General features: G+C 43.1%; 1 protein-coding gene across 1 annotated transcript in view; it reads left to right on the top strand.

The window, feature by feature from the left end:
* Positions 1–22,661, top strand: part of LOC129863677 (endothelin-converting enzyme 2-like) — a 46,709-nt gene that overhangs the window by 5,617 nt on the left and 18,431 nt on the right. The window contains exons 3-7 of the mRNA XM_055935827.1: positions 1,837–2,052; positions 4,905–5,029; positions 8,949–9,095; positions 21,461–21,523; positions 21,783–21,962. Coding sequence (XP_055791802.1) covers positions 1,837–2,052; positions 4,905–5,029; positions 8,949–9,095; positions 21,461–21,523; positions 21,783–21,962 — 731 coding nt within the window. The remainder of the gene's footprint in view (positions 1–1,836; positions 2,053–4,904; positions 5,030–8,948; positions 9,096–21,460; positions 21,524–21,782; positions 21,963–22,661) is intronic.

Here is a 22,661-nt window from a genome sequence, read left to right as displayed (position 1 = left end):
GCATGCATGCATGCATGCATACACACATTTGTCAAAAGCATGTATGAGCCCTTATAATAAGGCTGATAATATGTGATGTCTATGTATCAACATTCCAACTGGTTGGTGTTAAGCAGTATCATTACGAATGATTATTAAGATGTATAGTATTAGTACTTAACCTGTGGCTCACATTTTCAACTTGAGACTCTTAACCAATTCCATACCCAGCATTTGGATATCAGCTTATGTCCTCCCAATGCTAAAGGGTGGAGATCTCTCAGATACTAATAACAATAGTCCTATCTCTAAACTCTCTATCCTGGCCAAAGTCTATGAATCCCTAGTGAACTCACAGTTAAAAAAAGCCTCTTAGTTGAAAAGAACATACTGAACAGGGTTCAGTGTGGCTTTAGATCGGGGCACAGTACCACAACTGCAGCTATGGCAGTGGCAAATGACATCATTAATGCACTTGATAAAAAGCAACATTGTGCTGCTCTGTTTGTGGATTTATCAAAGGCCTTTGATTCAGTTGACCATGAATTGTTGCTAGCTAGACTCAATAACATTGGTCTCAGTGAAGGGGCAATAAATTGGTTTAGGAACTATCTTTCTGACAGAACACAATGTGTATATACTGACAATCACAAGTCTAGCTTTCTTGAGATTAATATAGGTGTGCCCCAGGGTTCTATTTTAGCTCCTGTGTTCTCAATTTTTATTAATGCTTTGGGAAATGGGATGCAACCAGCAAAGTTACATCTATATGCAGATGATACAGTCATATATTCATGTGCTCCTTCTCTGGTTCAGGCTGTTGAAGAGCTCCAGACTGCTTTTCAGTCACTGCAGGCCTCCCTTTATGGTCTCAAACTGGTCTTGGAATGTACATAAAAACTAAATTCATGACCTTTTAACAGAGCTAGAACTCTGCCAGAGAACGTTAGCATTGTCACATCTGGTGGCTTATCCATTGAAAAAGTGTCATCCTACAAATACCTATGTATTTGGTTGGATGACAAGTTGTCCTTTTTAAAGTTCATTTGGTTAATCTTGTGACAGCTTAAATTGAAATTGGGTTTTTATTTTCGTAATAAGGCTTTCTGCTTATGGCTAGAAAAAAAGCTTGTTCAGACACTTCTCTCTGTAATTGAATATGGTGACTTGTTGTATATGCAGGTGGGCTGTCTTACAGAGACTGGACTGTTTATCATGCATCCTTGCGCTTTATTACAAATGTAAAGTCACTCACCCACAATTGCACATTGTACCAAATGGTAGGTTGGACCTCACTTTATATGCGCAGAAAGATACATTCGTATGTGTTCATCTGCAAAGCCCTTTTGGGTAAACTCCCTCTGTAGTCTGGTCTCCTTCACCACCAGCAGTTACCATACACGGTCTGCTAGGTGGTTGCTACCTAAAGTCCGCAGGACATTCACAGTATTAGGCAAGACTGCCTTCTATTCTTGTGCACCAGACGCATGGAGTAGTCTACAATCCATGCTTCATCTCGATATGTTAGTGCCACTGAATTCATTTAAAATATTGATTGGAGACTGTTACAGATGAGTGTAATTTTTTTTTTTTAGGCTAGATCATGTTGTATTGTTGTGTGTTTTTGATTATGTGATGTATTGATTGTTGTTGGCTTGGCCAGGTCTCCCTTGAAAAAGAGACTCTGGCTCTCAATGGGCTTTTTCCTGGTTAAATAAAGGTTAAACAAAATCAAAATATAAAATGGGATCATACAAAATTCTTGTGACAATGCATTATAACCACATCGTTAAGCATTATATGCGCAGGCTTTTAAGTAGAGCTTTACCAAATGTTTTTGTTCTAACTTCACACAAGACCAAGCACAGGGCCTGTGTCTGACCAAGGCCTGTTTCACGGTGGCCAGTAAGATCGCGCAGGCCCTGGACCGCAGCGCTGACCCCTGCCAGGACTTCTACCAGTACGCCTGCGGGGGCTGGGTCCGCAAGAACCCTCTCCCCGACGGACGCCCCCGTTGGAGCACCTTCAACAGCGTCTGGGACCAGAACCAGGCTGTCCTCAGAAACCTGCTGGGTGAGTTGGAACCAAAGACATGTACACAATACACAATACACACACACACACACACACACACACACACACACACACACACACACGCAAGCATACACATCAAATGTTATTTGCCAAATGTGTAGACCTTACCATGAAATGTTCACTTACAAGCCCTTAACCAACAATGCAGTTTTAAGAAAATATTTACTAAATATACTAAAGTAAAACTCTTTAAAAAAAAATACAAAAAGTTTTTACTAGACCGTGTCAATTCAAATAGTCCGGGTGGCCATTTGATACATTTTTCAGTGTTAGCAGTTGATGTTAACACAGACCACAAAGCAAATCAGGGGGAGGAAATAGGTTTATTCATAGAGAACAAATCATGAGTGGAGGTAGATAGTAGATGTTTATGCTCCCCTGTCCTCAGTGATTCTCTCCACGGAACAAAGGGACAGGATGTAGTTTTATAACCCAGCCCTAACCTGTGGCTGACCAATTTAGAATTCCTTGAAATAAAACTGGGCCAATGGCCAAATAACAAGTATCCTATTTCAGGTTCACTGTATAAACAATTTGGACCAATGAGAACTTTCCATGTAGCTATGGGTCCCGGACTGAAATTCTCTGACCCATTGATATTACAGAAAAAAAACACTATTTCCATTGATCATTAGTTCTCTATTGACCTCTCATCCTCTGCATTGTGTATTTAATAAATAAATATTCTTACAGCAGTTTTATGGCTTGAGGGTAGAAGCTGGAGCGTTTTGGACCTAGACTTGGCGTTCCGGTATCGATTGCTGTGCGGTAGCAGAGAAAACAGTCTGACTTGGGTGACTGGAGTCTTTTGACAATTGTTTGGGGCCTTCCTCTGACACCACCTAGTATTATAGGTCCTGGATGGCAGGAAGCTTGGCCCCAGTGAAGTACTGGGCTGTACGCACTACCCTCTGTAGCGCCTTACGGTCGGATGCCGAGGAGATTCCATACCAGGCGGTGATGCAACTGGTCAGGATGCTCTCGATATTGCAGCTGCAGAACAGTTGAGGATCTGAGGACCCGTGCCAAATCTTTTCACTCTCCTGAGGGGGAAAAGGCGTTGTCGTGCCCTCTTCACGACTTTCTTGGTGTGTTTGGCCCGTGATAGTTTGTCGATGTGGACACCAAGGAACTTAAAACTCTCTAAACATGCACGCACACACACGCGTACACACTGACATGTATACTGTCAACATACTGTAAACATAGACACTTGTCGTATACCATTTCTCCTGCTTTTGTTGCAACCCAGTCTCCAAATAAAACGCCAACCCGTGGCTTGACTGCAGTGACAGAATTACGGCATTGCTTGACGTTTTAATTGCGCCATGTGGCGCTGTATCTTAGCTGTCATTCAAACTCTGCAAAAGGGAATCTAAAACTTCAGTTTAGGCATTACTTCCCGAATGCTTAGGGTTTGAGAAAGGCTTAAAACAGCTTTGATGCACGTGTACTGACCTCGCATTCTGGATGATAGCGGGGTGAACAGGCCATGGCCCGGGTGGTTGACAATATTTTTGGCCTTCCTGTGAAATCGTGTGGTGTAGGTGTCCTGCAGGGCAGGTAGTTTGCCTCCCGGTAATGCGTTGGGCAGACCACATCACCCTCTGGAGAGCCCTGCGGTTGCGGGTGGTGCAGTTGCCGTACCAGTCGGTGATACAACCCGACAGGATGCTCTCAATTGTGCATCTGTAAGTAAAAGTTTGAGGGTGCTAGGGGCCAAGATGGATTTCTTCAGCCTCCTGCGGTTAAAGAGGTCGCTGTTAAGCCTTCACCACACTGTCTGTGTGGGTGGACCATTTCAGATTGTCAGTGATGTGTATGCAGAGGAACTTGGAAGCTTTTCACCTTCTCCACTGCGGTCCCGTCGGCATGGATGGGGTCGTGCTCCCTCTGCTCTCCTGAAGTCCACGATCAGCTCCTTTTTGTTGAGGGAGAGGTTATTTTCCTGGCACTACTCCGCCAAGGCCCTCAACTTCTCTCTGTAGGCTTTCTCATTGTTGGTAATCAGGCCTACTACAGTTGTCGTCTGCAAACTTGATGATTGAGTTGGAGGCGTGCAATGCCACGCAGTCATGGGTGAACAGGGAGTACAGGATTGGGCTGAGTACGCACCCTTGTGTGTTGAGGATCAGCGTAGTGGAGGTGTTGTTTCCTACCTTCACCACCTGGGGGTGCCATTGGGACCGAGGCTGAGGGACACTCACGGTGTTGTCCTGACGAATACCTTGTTGCCTCCGGTGCATGCAGAACTTTACGCTCCATCGACTGTTGAATTAAAACTAATCTCTACTGGGCTGCCAGCCTCCTTCCACTGTACCAGAGGTTATTGTGATCCTGTTCGTCCCCTTTAGCTGCATCAGTTATAACTTCTGTAGGATAACTCTGCAGATAATTCTCATCAGGCTCGGGTAGCATCAGTCTTGAATTTTCAGTCAACGCTCTCCTAATCAAATCCAGACACAGGCCTATTTACAGTATATGCTTTTGAATACCAGGGAAATATTCAACCCTAGTCTGAGCCCCCCCCCCCCCCCCCCAAGGTGCTATTGTATTGGCCCCACGGTGTGTGTGTTCGTGTGTCCCAACCGTCCCAGAGAGGTCACAGTTCAATCACACAGCTCCCTACTGTCAGAACAGTCCGCAGGTCAACTGTCCATGACATACTGTTATTTGCTTCAAGCCTGTCCAAATCTCTTGTCATGTAATTAAGTTATATAGAAGGAAATGACAGGTCTTCTTGTCTCCGCCTCACACAATCACATTAGCCTCTGTTCTCCTCATCCATCTCTTCCTCCTCATCCCTACCCCTCTTTTCTCTCCTCCTTCAGAAAACGTCACTTTCAACTCCAGCAGCGAGGCGGAGAGGAAGACTCAGTTCTACTACCTGTCCTGTCTCAATGAGCGGCACATTGAGGAGCTGGGAGCCACGCCCCTTATTGACCTCATCACAAAGGTCAGTTTTGCTTCAGACCAAGCCCCCTTCACGCGTGCACGCAAATACACTCAAGTTACGTCCTAATCTCCGCTTTCTGCCAAAGTGTGTACCCTTTACGGATTTGAAAGGAAATAGTAAAAAGAAACTCCCTCTTTTATGCCTACACCAATCCAGTGCTTTTACATTTGTGGGAAGTAATGAACGAGTGCACACTTCATGAGAAAGGAGATATTCTTGGGACACAACCACGCACTCCATGATTCAATGTCATTAACACATTATGCTCGTGACCATATGGGTTTGAATCTAGGAGCCCCTCCTACTTTGTCGCAAACCCTCTTATCGCATCCCTTCTATACCAGGGGTGGGCAATTCCAGTCCCTGAGGGTCTGATTGGTGTCACAGTTTTGACCCAGCCCCAGCTAACACACCTGACTCCAATAATCCCCTAATCATGATCTTCAGTTTAGAATGCCATTTGATTAATCAGCTGTGTTTGCTACGGATGGAGAAAGTGTGCCACCAATCAGGCCCTCGAGGACTGGAGTTGCCCACCCATGATCTACACTGTCCTTTCTCTTTAATAGTGTCTTAAAAACTAGTTTGAAAAAAGAACGAGAAAATGTGGCTCGCAAGTGGCGCAGCGGTCTAAGGCACTGCATCTCATCGCTGGAGGCGTCACTACAGACCCTGGTTCGATTCCTGGCTGTATCACAACCGGCTGTGATTGGGAGTCCCATAGGGTGGTGCACAATTGGCCCAGCGTCATTAGGGGTAGGCTGTCATTGTAAATAAGAGTTTGTTCTTAACTGACTTCCCTAGTTAAAATAAACTTGCTACCAAACTTGCTAATAAAGACACTGCTACTTCACTGTCCCCTTTCTAATCAACCTAGTATAGGCCCTTCACTCTGCGGTCCAACTCCTCCCAAACCATCTCAATTGGGTTGAGGTCAGGTGATTGTGGAGGCCACTCATCTGATGCAGCACTCCATCACTCTCCTTCTTGGTCAAAAGCCCTTATACAGCCTGGAGGTGGGTTGTGTCATTGTCCTGTTGAAAAACAAACCAGATGGGATGGCGTATCTCTGCAGAATGCTGTGGTAGCCATGCTGGTTGTGTGCCTTGAATTCTAAATAAATCACTGACAGTGTCACCAGCAAAACACCCCAACCCCTTCACACCTCTTGCTTCATGGTGGGAGCCATACATGCTAACGTCAGACGTTCACCTACTCTGTCTCACAAAGACACGGCGGTTGGAACAAAAAATCTCAAATTTGGACTCATCAGACCAAAGGACAGATTTACACCTGTCTAATGTCCATTGCTCGTGTTTCTTGGCCAAAGCAAATCTCTTCTTATTGGTGTCCTTTTAGTAGGGAGTTTATGCTCGTCAAACATGGCTGCCACCATAAAGAATTTAGCTCCTATTAGCTTAGCAGACACGCGTCTTTTTTCTAATCAATATTACATTCCTCCCTTGTGCTCACCAGAGATGTGGTACATTGTAAACAAGTCTAGCTGTTAGGTCGGTAACTTTTATGTTTGTTTTGTCAGTGCAACCTGTTATTTAGACTGGTTTATGGAATGAGTTTAGCTGTGGATGTGTTCCGTGTTATGTTTGGATGATGAAGTTCCACATTTCTTTTTAAATAAAGGTGAATTTGAGGAATCAAGTTGTGAAGACCTTTTTTCCCCATCAGTACAAAAGATGCTTTTCCGACAACAATGCTGTTTAGACGCGTTTGTTGGATCATACGTGATCGTAGTCTGCAGGAACCACTCTTCAATGATCACAAATACGTGATCGTACTCTGCACGAACCACTCTTCGATGATCACAAATACGTGATCGTACTCTGCACGAACCACTCTTCGATGATCACAAATACGTGATCGTACTCTGCACGAACCACTCTTCAATGATCACAAATACGTGATCGTAGTCTGCAGGAACCACTCTTCAATGATCACAAATACGTGATCGTAGTCTGCAGGAACCACTCTTCAATGATCACAAATACGTGATCGTACGCGCCAAGGGGTTAAGCACATTGCTTATATTTACCATAGAAGTATAGCCTACACAAATGAACCACGGGAAAGTTTACTCCATTTTCAATTTAAGTGCATAGATGACATGTATTTTTCCCCGCTTCCCCTGTTTTGATACAGGTGTATGATAGTAGTCCATTCTAAATCAAAACAAATTTCACACATATATTATTTAGTATATGTAAAGACAAGATTAAATCAAGATTAGTCTGATGGGTGACAATATTAGCCTATCACTTGTGAATTACACACTGCTCAAAAAAATAAAGGGAACACTTAAACAACACAATGTAACTCCAAGTCAATCACACTTCTGTGAAATCAAACTGTCCACTTAGGAAGCAACACTGATTGACAATAAATTTCACATGCTGTTGTGCAAATGGTATAGACAAAAGGTGGAAATTATAGGCAATTAGCAAGACACCCCCAAAAAAGGAGTGATTCTGCAGGTGGTGACCACAGACGACTTCTCAGTTCCTATGCTTCCTGGCTGATGTTTTGGTCACTTTTGAATGCTGGCGGTGCTCTCACTCTAGTGGTAGCATGAGACGGAGTCTACAACCCACACAAGTGGCTCAGGTAGTGCAGTTCATCCAGGATGGCACATCAATGCGAGCTGTGGCAAAAAGGTTTGCTGTGTCTGTCAGCGTAGTGTCCAGAGCATGGAGGCGCTACCAGGAGACAGGCCAGTACATCAGGAGACGTGGAGGAGGCCGTAGGAGGGCAACAACCCAGCAGCAGGTCCGCTACCTCCGCCTTTGTGCAAGGAGCTGCAATGCCAGCGCCCTGCAAAATGACTGAGAATGAATGAATGAGAGACTGATGTAGTGTGTACAGCCTGCGCAAAAAAAAAGCAGAGCTCAGGCCTTTCAAGCAACTTTTTTTCAAACATCATTAGTCAGATCATGCATCCTTATAATGTATTAACAATCAAGACATTTAGCTCAGCATTTGTATCACAACTAAAGTTACATTAATAATTCTAAATGAAGCATATAGGACTACCTATTTCTTTGTTATTCGCTCAATACAGAATAACTGCATGTACTCCCTCAAATCGTTTGGAGAAAATATCCTTCCTATTTTATTCAAATGTACTCTTCATACTATAAAATGCCATGGAATTATAAGCAAATCTTGTCTGCTAAATGAAAGTGTAGCCCACAGCCATTTAACATAGCCAGATCGGGACCTAACATAAGCACAACTCAGTATGCTATTCTGTTCTTCTGAAAAATACTACATTTTCTTCATATCAAATCTCTTTTGACCTGTCTAAAATAATGGCATTTTTGTGAAGGCGTAGGCTATAGTACATTTATTAGGCTGTATATGTTCCAAAGGTCTGCATCAGTGGTTTGTAAGTGTGTGGAAGCCAGGAGATGCTAAATGTGTTTGTTAATTAACGGTCAATTACCGTGAGGCCGACAGTTATTTACTTGACGATCACCGGCTGACAACATTTTGTGACCGCCACAGCCCTAGGCAAGATTAACCTGCCATCTTTGTAAATGGAAATATTCTACCCAACTACACTGCCATAATTGCACTCTACTAAGATGTGTCTCAGAATAATGTAGCCTTATTTCTCATATTACTCAACGCCCATCCTTCTATAGCTCCTCCGCTAACTGCCTGGTCCTCAGCATTCTATTGTCACTCTAATCAGTCTGACATCAATGGAAATGTAATCGCAAATCTAATCAATCACTTGATGAGCTCATGTTACGCAACATTTAACGTACCAGCCTCCACTGGTACAGATCTAGGAATCATTTCCCCTCGCCTTAGTGGGGGAAAATGCAAAACTGACCAAAGGTAATACATTTATCTGTGCCTCTGAACTTGTTGTCCCTCTGTTTGGTCTGTGTGTGTTCAGACAGGGGGCTGGAGCATCAGTGGGCCCTGGGAGAAGGACAACTTCATGGAGGTGCTAAAGACTGTGTCAGGTCCTTACCGCGCCCAGCCCTTCTTCACAGTCAGAGTCAACGTGGACCCCAATAATTCCAATAGCAACGTCATCCAGGTCAGTTGCTCTGGCTTTGGGTCTATTTTAAATGAAAATACATGGGTTAGCACACACACACAAACACATAGGCAGGCAGGCAGGCATGCATGCATAGGGCTGTTACAATGACCGTATTACTACCACACCGGCAGTCACACGTCATAACGGCAGTCAAATTCCATGTGAACATTTAGTCACGGTAATTAGGCTTATCCAAGCTCTGATGCTGGTGGTGGTCATTAGTAGCCTACCAACTTGCTAACTGCCTGGTCCTCAGCATTCTATTGTCGCTCTAATCAGTCCGACATCAATGGAAATGTAATCGCAAATCTAATCAATCACTTGATGAGCTCATGTTACTCAACATTTTTATCGGCTATGCAATTGCCTGAGAAAACAGAGTGATGGCCTCTTAAAAGGAGGATCCCATCAGCTGTCTATAGGCTAGGCCTACTATATTTATTTCTAAACTTTCCTAATATTAAGCACATTGATTATCTTTACAACACGAGTATAGCCTACTTGGCTGGCATGAAAATGAACCCCGGGAAAAGCATCCATTTAAGTGCATAGATGACATGTATTTTTTTCCCCTCCATGTTTCGAGACAGGTGCATGATAATGGTCCATTCTAAATCAAAACAAATTTCAGACATATATTATTTAGTATATGTAAAGACAAGATTAAATGAAGAATGGGCTAATATTGTGAATTATATATTATCTCTTGTGAATGATGCCCAGCTTCAAGGCAAGAAACAGCGAATGCCTTTTCTGTGTGACTATTTCAGATCATAGTCGCACACCTCATGTAGCCTAGCCAATAGGCCTATATGTTTTTATATGGTTTGTATCACAACTACAGTTGCCAAATAACTTCTTAAAATGAAGCACATTAATCCACTTTACAACAGGTGTAGAGCCTAACTGGCATACATATGCAGTGTGTGAGTTTCAAGTTCGGGGAAGATAATTTTCACCATAAAAATGCACCTTTTATAGTAAAAGCATTACATGCATAATCGCATCTGCGGTCACTTTTGAGAATGGTGTTGTCTTGCTAATGGAACATTTGCGCTTATAGTGTGTGCATTGCTGCGCTTATAATTTGAAGAAATGGCCTAAACGTTTAGCCGATCGTAATGTCGATAAACTTTCTGATCTGTTGCGTCAGACTCATTACTTTAAAACGTTTTTTTTTTATGCTAATGGTTGTATTAATTTGGGCTCTATTGCAACCCACAACTGTCCCAGACTATGTTTGGAATATTTATTTCACGCACAGAATAGGTCAACTTTTGTACTATGGGGGATAGTAGATGGACATATGCTTTTGCTGTTCATTAGGCCTACTTTCACAATGGCCACTTTGGCCACTTTCCCGCAAAAGGCATGGATTTTTTTTAGGGGGCATTACATCCACATAAAGGGGATGCCGCTGGGAAATGTGATTATTATCAAGTGCTTTTAAATTTGTGAATGAGAGTGATGAAGTGACAGCCTGTGAAAAAACCCAAAGCAGAGCTCATGCCTTTCATGCGACTTTTTTTTCAGAACATATACTCCGTTTGAATCACAACTAAAGTTACATTGTTATAGACCTATATCCATCCTGCCCTACCTTCCTAAAATCTTCAAAAGCCAAGTTGACAGATCACCGACCATTTCGAATCCCACCGTACCTTCTCCACTATGCAATCTGGTTTCTGAGCTGGTCATGGGTGCACCTCAACCACGCTCAAGGTCCTAAATGATATCATAACCGCCATCGATAAAAGACAGTACTGTGCAGCCGTCTTCATCGACCTGGCCAAGGCTTTCGACTCCGTCAATCACCGCATTCTTATCGGCAGACTCAATCGCCTTGGTTCCTCAAATGACTGCCTCGCCTGGTTCACCAACTACTTCTCAGATAGAGTTCAGTGTGTCAAATCGGAGGGCCTGTGTCCAGACCTCTGGCAGTCTCTATGAGGGTGCCACAGGGTTCAATTCTCGGGCCAATTCTTTTCTCTGTATTGATCAATGATGTCGCTCTTGCTGCTGGTGATTCTTTGATCCACCTCTACGCAGACAACAGCCTTCTATATACATCTGGCCATTCTTTGGACGCTGCGTTAACTCACCTCCAGATGAGCTTCAATGCCATACAACACTCCTTCCGTGGCCTCCAACTGCTTTTAAATGCTAGTAAAACTAAATGTATGCTCTTCAACCGATCGCTGCCCGCACCTGCCTGCCCGAGTAGCATCACTACTCTGGACGGTTCTGACTTAGAATATGTGGACAACTACAAATACCTGGGTGTCTGGTTAGACTGTAAATTCTCCTTCCAGACTCACATTAAACATCTTCAGTCCAAAATGAAATCTAGAATCGGCTTCCTATTTCGCAACAAAGCCTCCTTCACTCATGCTGCCAAACATACACTCGTAAAACTGACTATTCTACCCATCCTTGACTTCGGCGATGTCATTTACAAAATAGCCTCCAACACTCTACTCAGCAAATTGGATGTAGTCTATCACAGTGCCATCTGTTTTGTCACCAAAGCCCCATATACTACCCATCACTGCGACCTGTACGCTCTCGTTGGATGTCCCTCGCTACATATGTGTACCCAAACCCACTGGCTCCAGGTCATCTGTAAGTCTTTGCTAGGTAAAGCCCCGCCTTATCTCAGCTCACTGGTCACCATAGCAACACCCACCCGTAGCACGCGCTCCAGCAGGTATATCTCACTGGTCATCCCCAAAGCCAATACTTCCTTTGGCCGCCTTTCCTTCCAGTTCTCTGCTGCCAATGACTGGAACGAAATGCAAAAATCACTGAAGCTGGAGACTTATATCTCCCTCTCTAACTTTAAGCATCAGCTGTCTGAGCTGCTTACAGTATCAGGTACAGTATCTCGATCACTGTACCTGTACACAGCCAATCTGTAAATAGCACTACCCAACTACCTCATCCCCATATTGTTATTAATCTTCTTGCTCTTTTGCACCCCAGTATCTCTACTTGCACATCATCATCTGCAAATATATCACTCCAGTGTTAATGCTAAATTGTAATTTTTTCGCCTCAATGGCGTATTTATTGCCTTACCTTCCTAATCTTCTACATTTGCACACACTGTACATAGATTTTTCTATTGTGTTATTGACTCTACGTTTGTTTGTAACTCTGTTGTTTTTGTCGCACTGGTTTGCTTTATCTTGGCCAGGTCGCAGTTGTAAATTAGAACTTGTTCTCAACTGGCCTCCCTGGTTAAATAAAGGTGAATTGAAGTTTAAAAAAAAAAAATATTCATAAATAACTCTAAATTAAGCATATTAAGTACCTGTTTCTTTGTTAATCGCTCAACACAGAATAACCGCATGTGCAATATCCTTTCTATGTTATTCAGCTTTGTTCAATTGTCTTCTTCATACTATAAAATAATGCCATGAATTCTAAGCAAATCTTGGCAGCTAAATTAACTAGTGTAGCTTACAGGCATGTGGCATAGGAAGATCAGGGCCTAACATAAGGAAAACTCAGATTATTCTGTTCTTCTGAAATTGTAATGGTTTTCTTCCTGGGATGAAGAAGAGGACCAAAACGCAGCGCGGCTAGTGTTCAACATAATTTAATAAAGAATGTGTGAACACTACAAACAACAAAACAATAAATGTGAAAACTGAAAACAGTCCTATCTGGTGCAGAACACAAAGACAGACAACCACCCACAATCCCCAACACAAAATAAGCCACCTATATATGATTCTCAATCAGGGACAACGATTGACAGCTGCCTCTGATTGAGAACCATATTAGGCTGAACACAGAAACAGACAAACTAGACACACAACATAGAATGCTCACGTCCTGACCAACACTAAAACAAGCACAACGCATAAGAACTCTGGTCAGGACGTGACAGAAATAGACTACATTTTCTTTATATCATGTTTCTTTAGACCTGTCTAAAATAAATAAATAATGGATTTATTGTGATGGTGTAGGCTATATTATATCGATTTATGAGTCTTTGAAATGTAGATGTTCCAAAGTCCCGCATTAGTGACTTGTAGGCTGTGTGTGGAAGCCAGTTTGTTCATTAATGATCAATTACCTTGAGACCGGCAGTTATTTGCTTGACAATCATCGGCTGCAGACACGGTTATCTGAGCTATCCAATTGGCCACCTGTAAGCCTATATGTATGTGTACTTGATTTACTCTCTGGGCTTGCACCCCGCAAGGGTGGCACGTGTGGCACGTGTTTCAAGGCTATACAGTGTGGGTCCATACTTGCAAACTTGTGCTTAGACCGGAGGTTTAGACCTTTGGTCTAAAGTGGCTAGCTCCTAGCTTTTCCATAGGCATACCTGGCACAAATAGCCACCCTGCTACCACGAGTCATTTGTATGTCCAGTAACAAAATAACAAATCAACCTATCGGAGATCTTAAACAGTAGAGCCACCATCCAATCACATTTAACAGGTCAACTTGGCCAACTTCAAGGTTGACTTTGTTACCCTTGGTCTGTAACAAGAGTGTAAGTGTGCCAATATACATGTAACTGCCAAAATAAAGGAAATCATTTTTTTTTATAAAGCCCTTCTTACATCAGCTGATATCTCAAAGTGCTGTACAGAAACCCAGCCTAAAACCCCAAACAGCAAGCAATGCAGGTGTAGAAGCACGGTGGCTAGGAAAAACTCCCTAGAAAGGCCAAAACCTAGGAAGAAACCTAGAGAGGAACCAGGCTCTAGAGTTGAAAACAGCAGGTCTGGGACAGGTAGCACGTCCGGTGAACAGATCAGGGTTCCATAGCCGCAGGCAGAACAGTTGAAACTGGAGCAGCAGCACGGCCAGGTGGACTGGGGACAGCAAGGAGTCATCATGCCAGGTCGTCCTGAGGCATGGTCCTAGGGCTCAGGTCCTCCGAGAGAAAGAGAGAATTAGAGAGAGCATACTTAAATTCACACAGGACACCGGATAAGACAGAAGTACTCCAGATATAACAAACTGACCCTAGCCCCCCGACACAAACTACTGCAGCATAAATACTGGAGGCTGAGACAGGAGGGGTCAGGAGACACTATGGCCCCATCCGATGATACCCCCAGACAGGGCCAAACGGGAAGGATATATCCCCACCCACTTTGCCAAAGCACAGCCCCCACACCACTAGAGGGATATCTTCAACCACCAACTTACCATCCTGAGACAAGGCCGAGTATAGCCCACAAACATCTCCGCCACGGCACAACCCAAGGGGGGGCACCAACCCAAACAGGAAGATCACGTCAGTGACTCAACCCACGCATCCCTCCTAGGGATGGCATGAAAGAGCACCAGTAAGCCAGTGACTCAGCCCCTGTAATAGGGTTAGAGGCAGAGAATCCCAGTGGAGAGAGGGGAACCGGCCAGGCAGAGACAGCAAGGGCGGTTCGTTGCTCCAGAGCCTTTCCGTTCACCTTCACACTCCTGGGCCAGACTACACTCAATCATATGACCCACTGAAGAGATAAGTCTTCAGTAAAGACTTAAAGGTTGAGACCGAGTCTGCGTCTCTCACATGGGTAGGCAGACCATTCCATAAAATGGAGATCTATAGGAGAAAGCCCTGCCTCCAGCTGTTTGCTTAGAAATTCTAGGGACAATTAGGAGGCCTGCGTCTTGTGACCGTAGCGTACGTGTAGGTATGTACGGCAGGACCAACTCGGAAAGATAGGTAGGAGCAAGCCCATGTAACGCTTTGTCGGTTAACAGTAAAACCTTGAAATCAGGCCTTGCCTTAACAGGAAGCCAGTGTAGGGAGGCTAGCACTGGAGTAATATGATCAATTTTTTGGGTTCTAGTCAGGATTCTAGCAGCCGTATTTAGCACTAACTGAAGTTTATTTAGTGCTTTATCCGGGTAGCCGGAAAGTAGAGCATTGCAGTAGTCTAACCTAGAAGTGACAAAAGCATGGCGTGGATAACAATATCCCTATACTCTCTACACTCACCAGTTTTAGCCAGCACCATCTTCAGATTAGCCTTAACGTCGGTAGCCCTGCCCCCTGGTAAACAGTGTATGATCGCTGGATGATTCGTTTTAAGTCTAATACTGTGGGTAATGGAGTCGCCAATGACTCTGGTTTTCAATTTGTCAGAGCTAATGGTGAGAGGCTTCGGCATCTCAGACCCCGTAACGGGAGGAGGAGAGACCAGAGAAAGCTCACTTGAGTAAATGAAGGATGCAAAGTATTTTGAAAGCTGGTGCTTCCACACAGGTGTGGTTCCTGAGTTAATTAAGCAATTAAAACATCCAATGTTTAGGGTCATGCATAAAAATGCCCAGTTGCTCATTATTATGGCTAGAAGAAGAGATCTGTGACTTTGAAAAAGGGGTCTAAAAGGAGCATAGGGGGTTTAAAGGGTGTGTGTGTGTGTCACCAGATCTTAACCCGATTGAACACTTATGGGAGATTGAGAGGTGCCTGAGACAGTGTTCTACACCACCATCAACAAAACAAAACAACAAGTTATGGAATTTCTCTTGTAAGAATGGTGTCGAGTTCCAGACACCTGTAAAATCTATACCAAGGCGCATTGAAGCTGTTCTGGCAGCTCGTGGTGGCCAAATGCTAGTGCTGAGCGATTAACCAACATTTTGGTTATTGTTCGGTTTTTAAACAACTAATTGACCGACATCTGTTAAATTATTTGAATTCCATTTACTTCCTTTTTCTTCTGTGAGCTCAATGCGCATTTTCTCACTGTAGTTTCTCCATAGATAAATCAGGTTAAGCCTGAACTGTGCGATGTAGTAGGGATTTGTAGTTTCCAACAGGCCAATATTCTACATAGTTTAGTGCAGAAAATGTGGTAATTAACAACAATGACCATAATCCATTGCGCGCCTAATTGTCCAGAGACGGAGAGAAGAGAATGCACGATCAAGAGGGATAAATAGCAGTTGCTTTGCAAGGTCTCTACCTGAAAACCCATGATCTACAGAAACTTCAGAAAGTATTCACACCCCTTGACTTTTTCCACATTTTGTTGTTACAGCCTGAATTGAAAATTGTCAGTGGCCTACACACAATACCCTAGAATGTCAAAGTGGAATTATGTTTTTTGAAATGTTGACAAATTAATAAAAAATGTAAAGCTGAACTGTCTTGTGTTAAGCCCTTCGTTATGGCAAGCCTAAATACGTTTCCATAACTTAAATTTACTTAACCAGTCACATAAGTTGCATGGACTCATCTCTGTACCCCAAACATAGAATTATCTGTAAGGTCCCTCAGCCGAGCAGTACATTTCAAACATAGATTCAACCACAAAGACCAGGGAGGTTTTCCAATGCCTCGCAAACAAGGGCACCTATTAGTAGATGGGTAAAAAAAGCAGACATTGAATATCCATTTGAGCATGGTTAAGTTACTAATTACACTTTTGGCATGGTGTATCAATACACTCAGTCACTACAAAGATACAGGCATTCCTCCTAACTCAGTTGCCGGTGAGGAAGGAAACGGCTCAGGGATTTCACCATGAGGCTAATGGTGACTTTGAAACGGAGAACTCTAGATGCATCAACAACATTGTAGTTACTCCACAATATTAACCTAATTGAGAGTGAAAAAAAGGAATCCTGTACAAAACATGCATCCTGTTTGCAATAAGGCACTAAAGTAATACTTTAAAAAAATGTCCTGAATACAAAGTTATGTTTGGGGCAAATCCAATACAACACATTACTGAGTACTAGAGGTTGACTGATTAATCGGAATGGCCGATTTAATTAGGGCCGATTTCAAGTTTTCATAACAATCGTAAATTGGTATTTTTTGACACTGATTTGGCCGATTTGAAAAAATATTATTTTATTTTTTACACCTTTATTTCATCTATTTAACTAGGCAAGTCAGTTAACACATTATTATTTTCAATGACGGCCTAGGAACGGTGGGTCAACTGCCTCGTTCAGGGGCAGAACAACAGATTTTTACCTTGTCAGCTTGGGGGTTTCAATCTTGCAACCTTACAGTTAACTAGTCCAACGCTCTAACCACCGTGAATGCAGTAGAAGCCATGGTAAGTTGCTAGCTAGCATTAAACTTATCTTATAAAAAACTATCAATCAATCATAAATCACTAGTTAACTACACATGATTGATGATATTACTAGTTTATCTAGCGTGTCCTGCGTTGCATATAATCGATGCGGTGCGTATCATTGCTCCAATGTGTACCTAACCATAAACATCAATGCCTTTCTTAAAATCAATACACAGAAGTATATATTTTTAAACCTGCATATTTAGTTAAAAGAAATCTAGGTTAGCAGGCAATATTAACCAGGTGAAATTGTGTCACTTCTTGCGTTCATTGCACGCAGAGTCAGTGTATATGCAACAGTTTGGGCCACCTGGCTCATTGCGAACTAATTTGCCTGAATTTTACGTAATTATGACATAACAGGAATATTTAGACTTATGGATGCCACCCGTTTAGATAAAATACGGAACAGTTCCGTATTTCACTAAAAGAATAAACGTCTTGTTTTCGAGATGATAGTTTCCGGATTCGACCATTTTAATGACCTAAGGCTCGTATTTCTGTGTGTTATTATGTTAAAACTAAGTCTATGATTTGATAGAGCAGTCTGACTGAGCGGTGGTAGGCAGCAGCAGGCTCGTAAGCATTCATTCAAACAGCACTTTCCTGCTTTTTGCCAGAAGCTCTTCGCTCTGCTTCAAGCCTATCACCTCCCGAGATTAGGCTGGTGTAACCGATGTGAAATGGCTAGCTAGTTAGCGGGGTGCGCGCTAATAGCGTTTCAAACGTCACTCGTTCTGAGACTTGAAGTAGTTATTCCCCTTGCTCTGCATGGGTAACGCTGCTTCGAGGGTGGCTGTTGTCGATGTGTTCCTGGTTCGAGCCCAGGTAGGAGCGAGGAGAGGGACGGAAGCTATACTGTTACACTGGCAATACTAAAGTGCCTGTAAGAACATCCAATAGTCAAAGGTTAATGAAATACAAATGGGATAGAGAGAAATAGTCCTATAATTCCTATAATAACTACAACCTAAAGTTTCTTACCTGGGAATATTGAAGACTCATGTTAAAAGGAACCACCAGCTTTCATATGTTCTCATGTTCTGAGCAAGGAACTTAAACGTTAGCTTTCTTACATGGCACATGTTGCACTTTTACTTTCTTCTCCAACACTTTGTTTTTGCATTATTTAAAAACCAAATTGAACATGTTTAATTATTTATTTGATGCTGAATTGATTTTATTGATGTATTATTTTAAGTTAAAATAAGTGTTCATTCAGTATTGTTGTAATTGTCATAATTACAAATAATTTTTTTTTTTTAAATCGTCTGATTTAATCGGTATAGTTTTTTGGGTCCTCCAATAATCGGTATCGGCGTTGAAAAATCATATTCGGTCGACCTCTACTGAATACCACTCTCTATATTCTCAAATATAGTGGTGGCTACATCCATGTTATGGGTTTGCTTGTAATCGTTAAGGACTGGGGAGTTTTTCAGGATAAAAAATAAATGGAATGGAACTAAGCACAAACAAAACACTGGAGGAATACTTATCTAATCAAGATAAACTCTGCAAAAAAAGAAACGTCCTCTCACTGTCAACAGTTAAGTTTGCTGAAAATAAACACAAACAGAAATTGAATAATTTGTCCCTGAACAAAGGGAGGGGGTCAAAACCAAAAGTAACAGTCAGTATCTGATTTGGCCACCAGCTGCATTAAGTAATGCAGTGCATCTCCTCCTCATGGACTGCATCACATTTGCCAGTTCTTGCTGTGAGATGTTACCCCAATCTTCCACCAAGGCACCTGCAAGTTCCCGGACATTTCTGGGGGGGAATAGCCCTAGCCCTCCCCCCTCCGATCCAACAGTTCCCAGATGTGCTCAATGGGATTGAGATCCGGGCTCTTCGCTGGCCATGGCAGAACACTGACATTCCTGTCTTGCAGGAAATCACGCACAGAACGAGCAGTATGGCTGGTGGCATTGTCATGCTGGAGGGTCATGTCAGGATGAGCCTTCAGGAAGGGTAACACATGAGATAGGAGGATGTCTTCCCTGTAACGCACAGCGTTGCGATTGCCTGCAATGACAACAAGCTCAGTCTGATGATACTGTGACACACCGCCCCAGACCATGACGGACCGTCCACCTCCAAATCGATCCCCCTCCAGAGTACAGGCCTCGGTGTAACGCTCATTCCTTCGATGATAAATGCGAATCTGACCATCACCCCTGGTGAGACACAACTGCGACTCGTCAGAGAAGAGCCCTTTTTGCCAGTCCTATCTGGTCCAACGACGATGGGTTTCTGCCTTTAGGCGACGTTGTTGCCAGTGATGTCTGGTAAGGACTTGCCTTACAACAGGCCTACAAGCCCTCAGTCCAGCCTCTCTCAGCCTATTGCAGACAGTCTGAGCACTGATTGAGGGATTGTGCGTTCTTGGTGTAACTCGGGCAGTTGTTGTTGCCATCCTGTACCTGTCCCGCAGGTGTGATGTTCAGATGTACCGATCCTGTGCAGGTGTTGTTACACATGGTCTGCCACTGCAAGGACGATCAGCTGTCCGTCCTGTCTCCCTGTAACGCTGTCTTAGGCGTCTCACAGTATGGACATTGCAATTTATTGCCCTGGCCACATCTGCAGTCCTCATGCCTCCTTGCAGCATGCCTAAGGCACGTTCACGCAGATGAGCAGGGACCCTGGGTATCTTTCTTTTGGTGTTTTTCAGAGTCAGTAAAAAGCCTCTTTAGTGTCCTAAGTTTTCATAACTGTGACCTTAATTGCCTACCATCTGTTAGTGTCTTAACGACGTTTCCACAGGCACATGTTCATTTAATTGTTTATGGTTCATTGAACAAGCATGGGAAACAGTGTTTTAAACCCTTTACAATGAAGTTCTGTGAAGTTATTTGGATTTTTACGAATTATCTTTGAAAGACAGGGACCTGAAAAAGGGACGCTTCTATTTGTTTTATTTTTCATGAATGTTTGAATTTTTCTTCCACATTGACTGAATATTTTATGTAGATCGTTGACCAAAAATGACCATTTTAATTTTACTTTGTAATACAACAAAATGTGGAATAAGTCAAGGGGTATGAATACTTTCTGAAGGCACTAAGTGATTGATAGTTGGCATTCATAAAAGTATGCCTCATTCTCTTTGAAGAACTACTAAAATAGGGATTTTGTCAGACAGCATAGGCAGCAGCTCTATAGAGATGAGATGATGACATGGAATTAAATAATGCAGTGCCTTCAAAGTATTCACAGCCCTTGACTTTTTTCACATTTTGTTGTAGGCCTACATTTAGGTATAATATAGCCTATGCAGTAGTGCACAGAGATAGACGCATGTATGCTCACTCTCACACACAGCAGTGTCATTTTGTGGTGCTGGGAACCCAAAAAATGCATACTACCTTTCAATGTCTAAAATAATTCTCAAAACCGAAATTGAAAAACTCAATTTTTTTATAACCGAACTGACCTCAAAAAGCGCTAAAACCCAATGCTTCATTTAAGACACTTTGTTGGTGTTTCCCCCATTTTGGACGTTACCTGTATATTGCATGATGCCTCCTTGAGTTGCCTAGCCTTACTAGCGTTACACAAAATTCAAAACATGCATTTTCTCATATGACCAAATTCATGGTTTTTGCCTATCCGTTTCAGACACATCCTTGTGCTTTCACAGGAATAAAGATGTAGGAGGATAATGCAACGAGAAGTTTATATTTGAAAATTCAAATAGCTGTAATTTACCCCTTACTGCTATAACTGACTGGTGGTGTGATCCACTAAGGTGGTAAGCCTGGAGATGACGATGTACAAGAACTGTGAGTTTGAATCGCACTTGGGGCAAAGCTTTTCTTTGTGTAAAAAAATGCCCCGCTGCTGGTCCTCGAGTCAAACAACGCATATGTGACGAAGAAGATGATTATAAAAATGCATATTAAACGTTGTAGGCCTACATTTAGGTATAATGTAGCCTTTGCAATAGTGCACAGAGACGGACACATGCACGCTCGCACAACACACTGTCACTTTGTGGTGCTGGGAGTAACAGTCTGGTAACACTTTAATGAAGCCAGTTCCTTATGTAAGAACAACCATATCTTGGGCCGTAACGTCAACCAAATCACCAGTTCAGAGGTATGTGCAGGATTATTTTTTTAATACGGTTATGTTTCCCCTGAGGTCGGGATTCATTTGTTTGAGAATAAATATCCAATGGATTTTAGCAGGTGCCAAATGTGAAAGTGAATGGACTCTGCACACTTCAATTCATTCTCCCTTATAATTAGTGCGTTTGCTCACCTGTTGATGTATTTCGGCCAGGTGGACCAATCAGGGTTGTTCCTCCCCCCGCGGGACTATGACGGCAACACAGCCAATGAAAAGGTGAGTAAAGTTTGGGTGGCTAGAGAGGTGGGTGGTGGCCAGTACGGGTGGGGTCTTCGCCTATCCATGGCTGTCAAAATTAGGTACTGTAACAAATTAGATTGCAAACGTGAGCAATCATATTGCGTGACACAATGCACACAAACGCTGTCAGGGTGGAATAGTCCATTATTATGAACCAGTCCGTGGGTGGTTAATGACACTTGTTTCTACTTGTATGAGGAAAAACTTCGATTATATCCCCTCCCATGCGTTGAAGGCATATCTGGATTACATGGTGGAGCTGGGCCTGCTGTTGGGAGGGGATAAGAACTCCACACAGAGCCAGATGCAGCAGATCCTGGACTTTGAGACAACGCTCGCCAACATCACCATATCGCAGGACAAATGCTGCGACAAGGAGAAGATCTACCACAAGATCACCATCGCCGAGCTGCAGGTGTGTGTGCATCTGTCAGGTGGGGGTTACAGAGAGAGGGAGAGAACATGTGAGCTTCCATGTGTGTGGGAGAGCGAGAAGAAGGTACATAAAGTGAGGTTGATTTGAGTGGACACATGCCATTGGATCAGGCTGGAAAACCTTTACTCTTTAATCAATTATAGTCTGTTCTCACTTTTCCTCCTGTCTCCATTTGTCAAAACATGCATGGGTTTTTCACACATCCCATCCCCCACGAAATCACCACCACCATCTGAAACCTGTGGCCTCTTCACTTCTTTTCTGTTTTCTTCCTCCTCTGAGGACTATTCTCCCCTGCTTCTCCTGCGGTCCTCTTCTTTGTTTATGAACTCTGTCGTGGTCGCCCAAGGTGCCTCTTGCCAAGAGCTGTTGCTAGACCTTTCTATCTCCACGGCCGCAGCAGAACTGCACATTGTCATGATGTTGCCCTGTTGGGGAGGTTTATGACCCTCATAAATACCTTTCCCCTATTTTCTCTCTCAACTCTACAGATTTGACTCTTGGAAAGCCCTTTGTTAACATAGAGAGAGTCTGGTAACATCAAAAGGTTGGGAACGGAACCATATTTTGGTAATCCAACCAGTTGAAAACCGTTGGTACTTAAAGAATATGACGTCAGATCAGTTGTCGTCTGAGACATTATTACTGATGATAGGATGACATACTGTATCTTGGAAA

The sequence above is a fragment of the Salvelinus fontinalis genome, chromosome 10, assembly GCF_029448725.1.
Source record: "Salvelinus fontinalis isolate EN_2023a chromosome 10, ASM2944872v1, whole genome shotgun sequence".
Taxonomy (NCBI): Eukaryota; Metazoa; Chordata; class Actinopteri; order Salmoniformes; family Salmonidae; genus Salvelinus; species Salvelinus fontinalis.
This window is presented reverse-complemented; position numbering and strand designations above follow the sequence as displayed.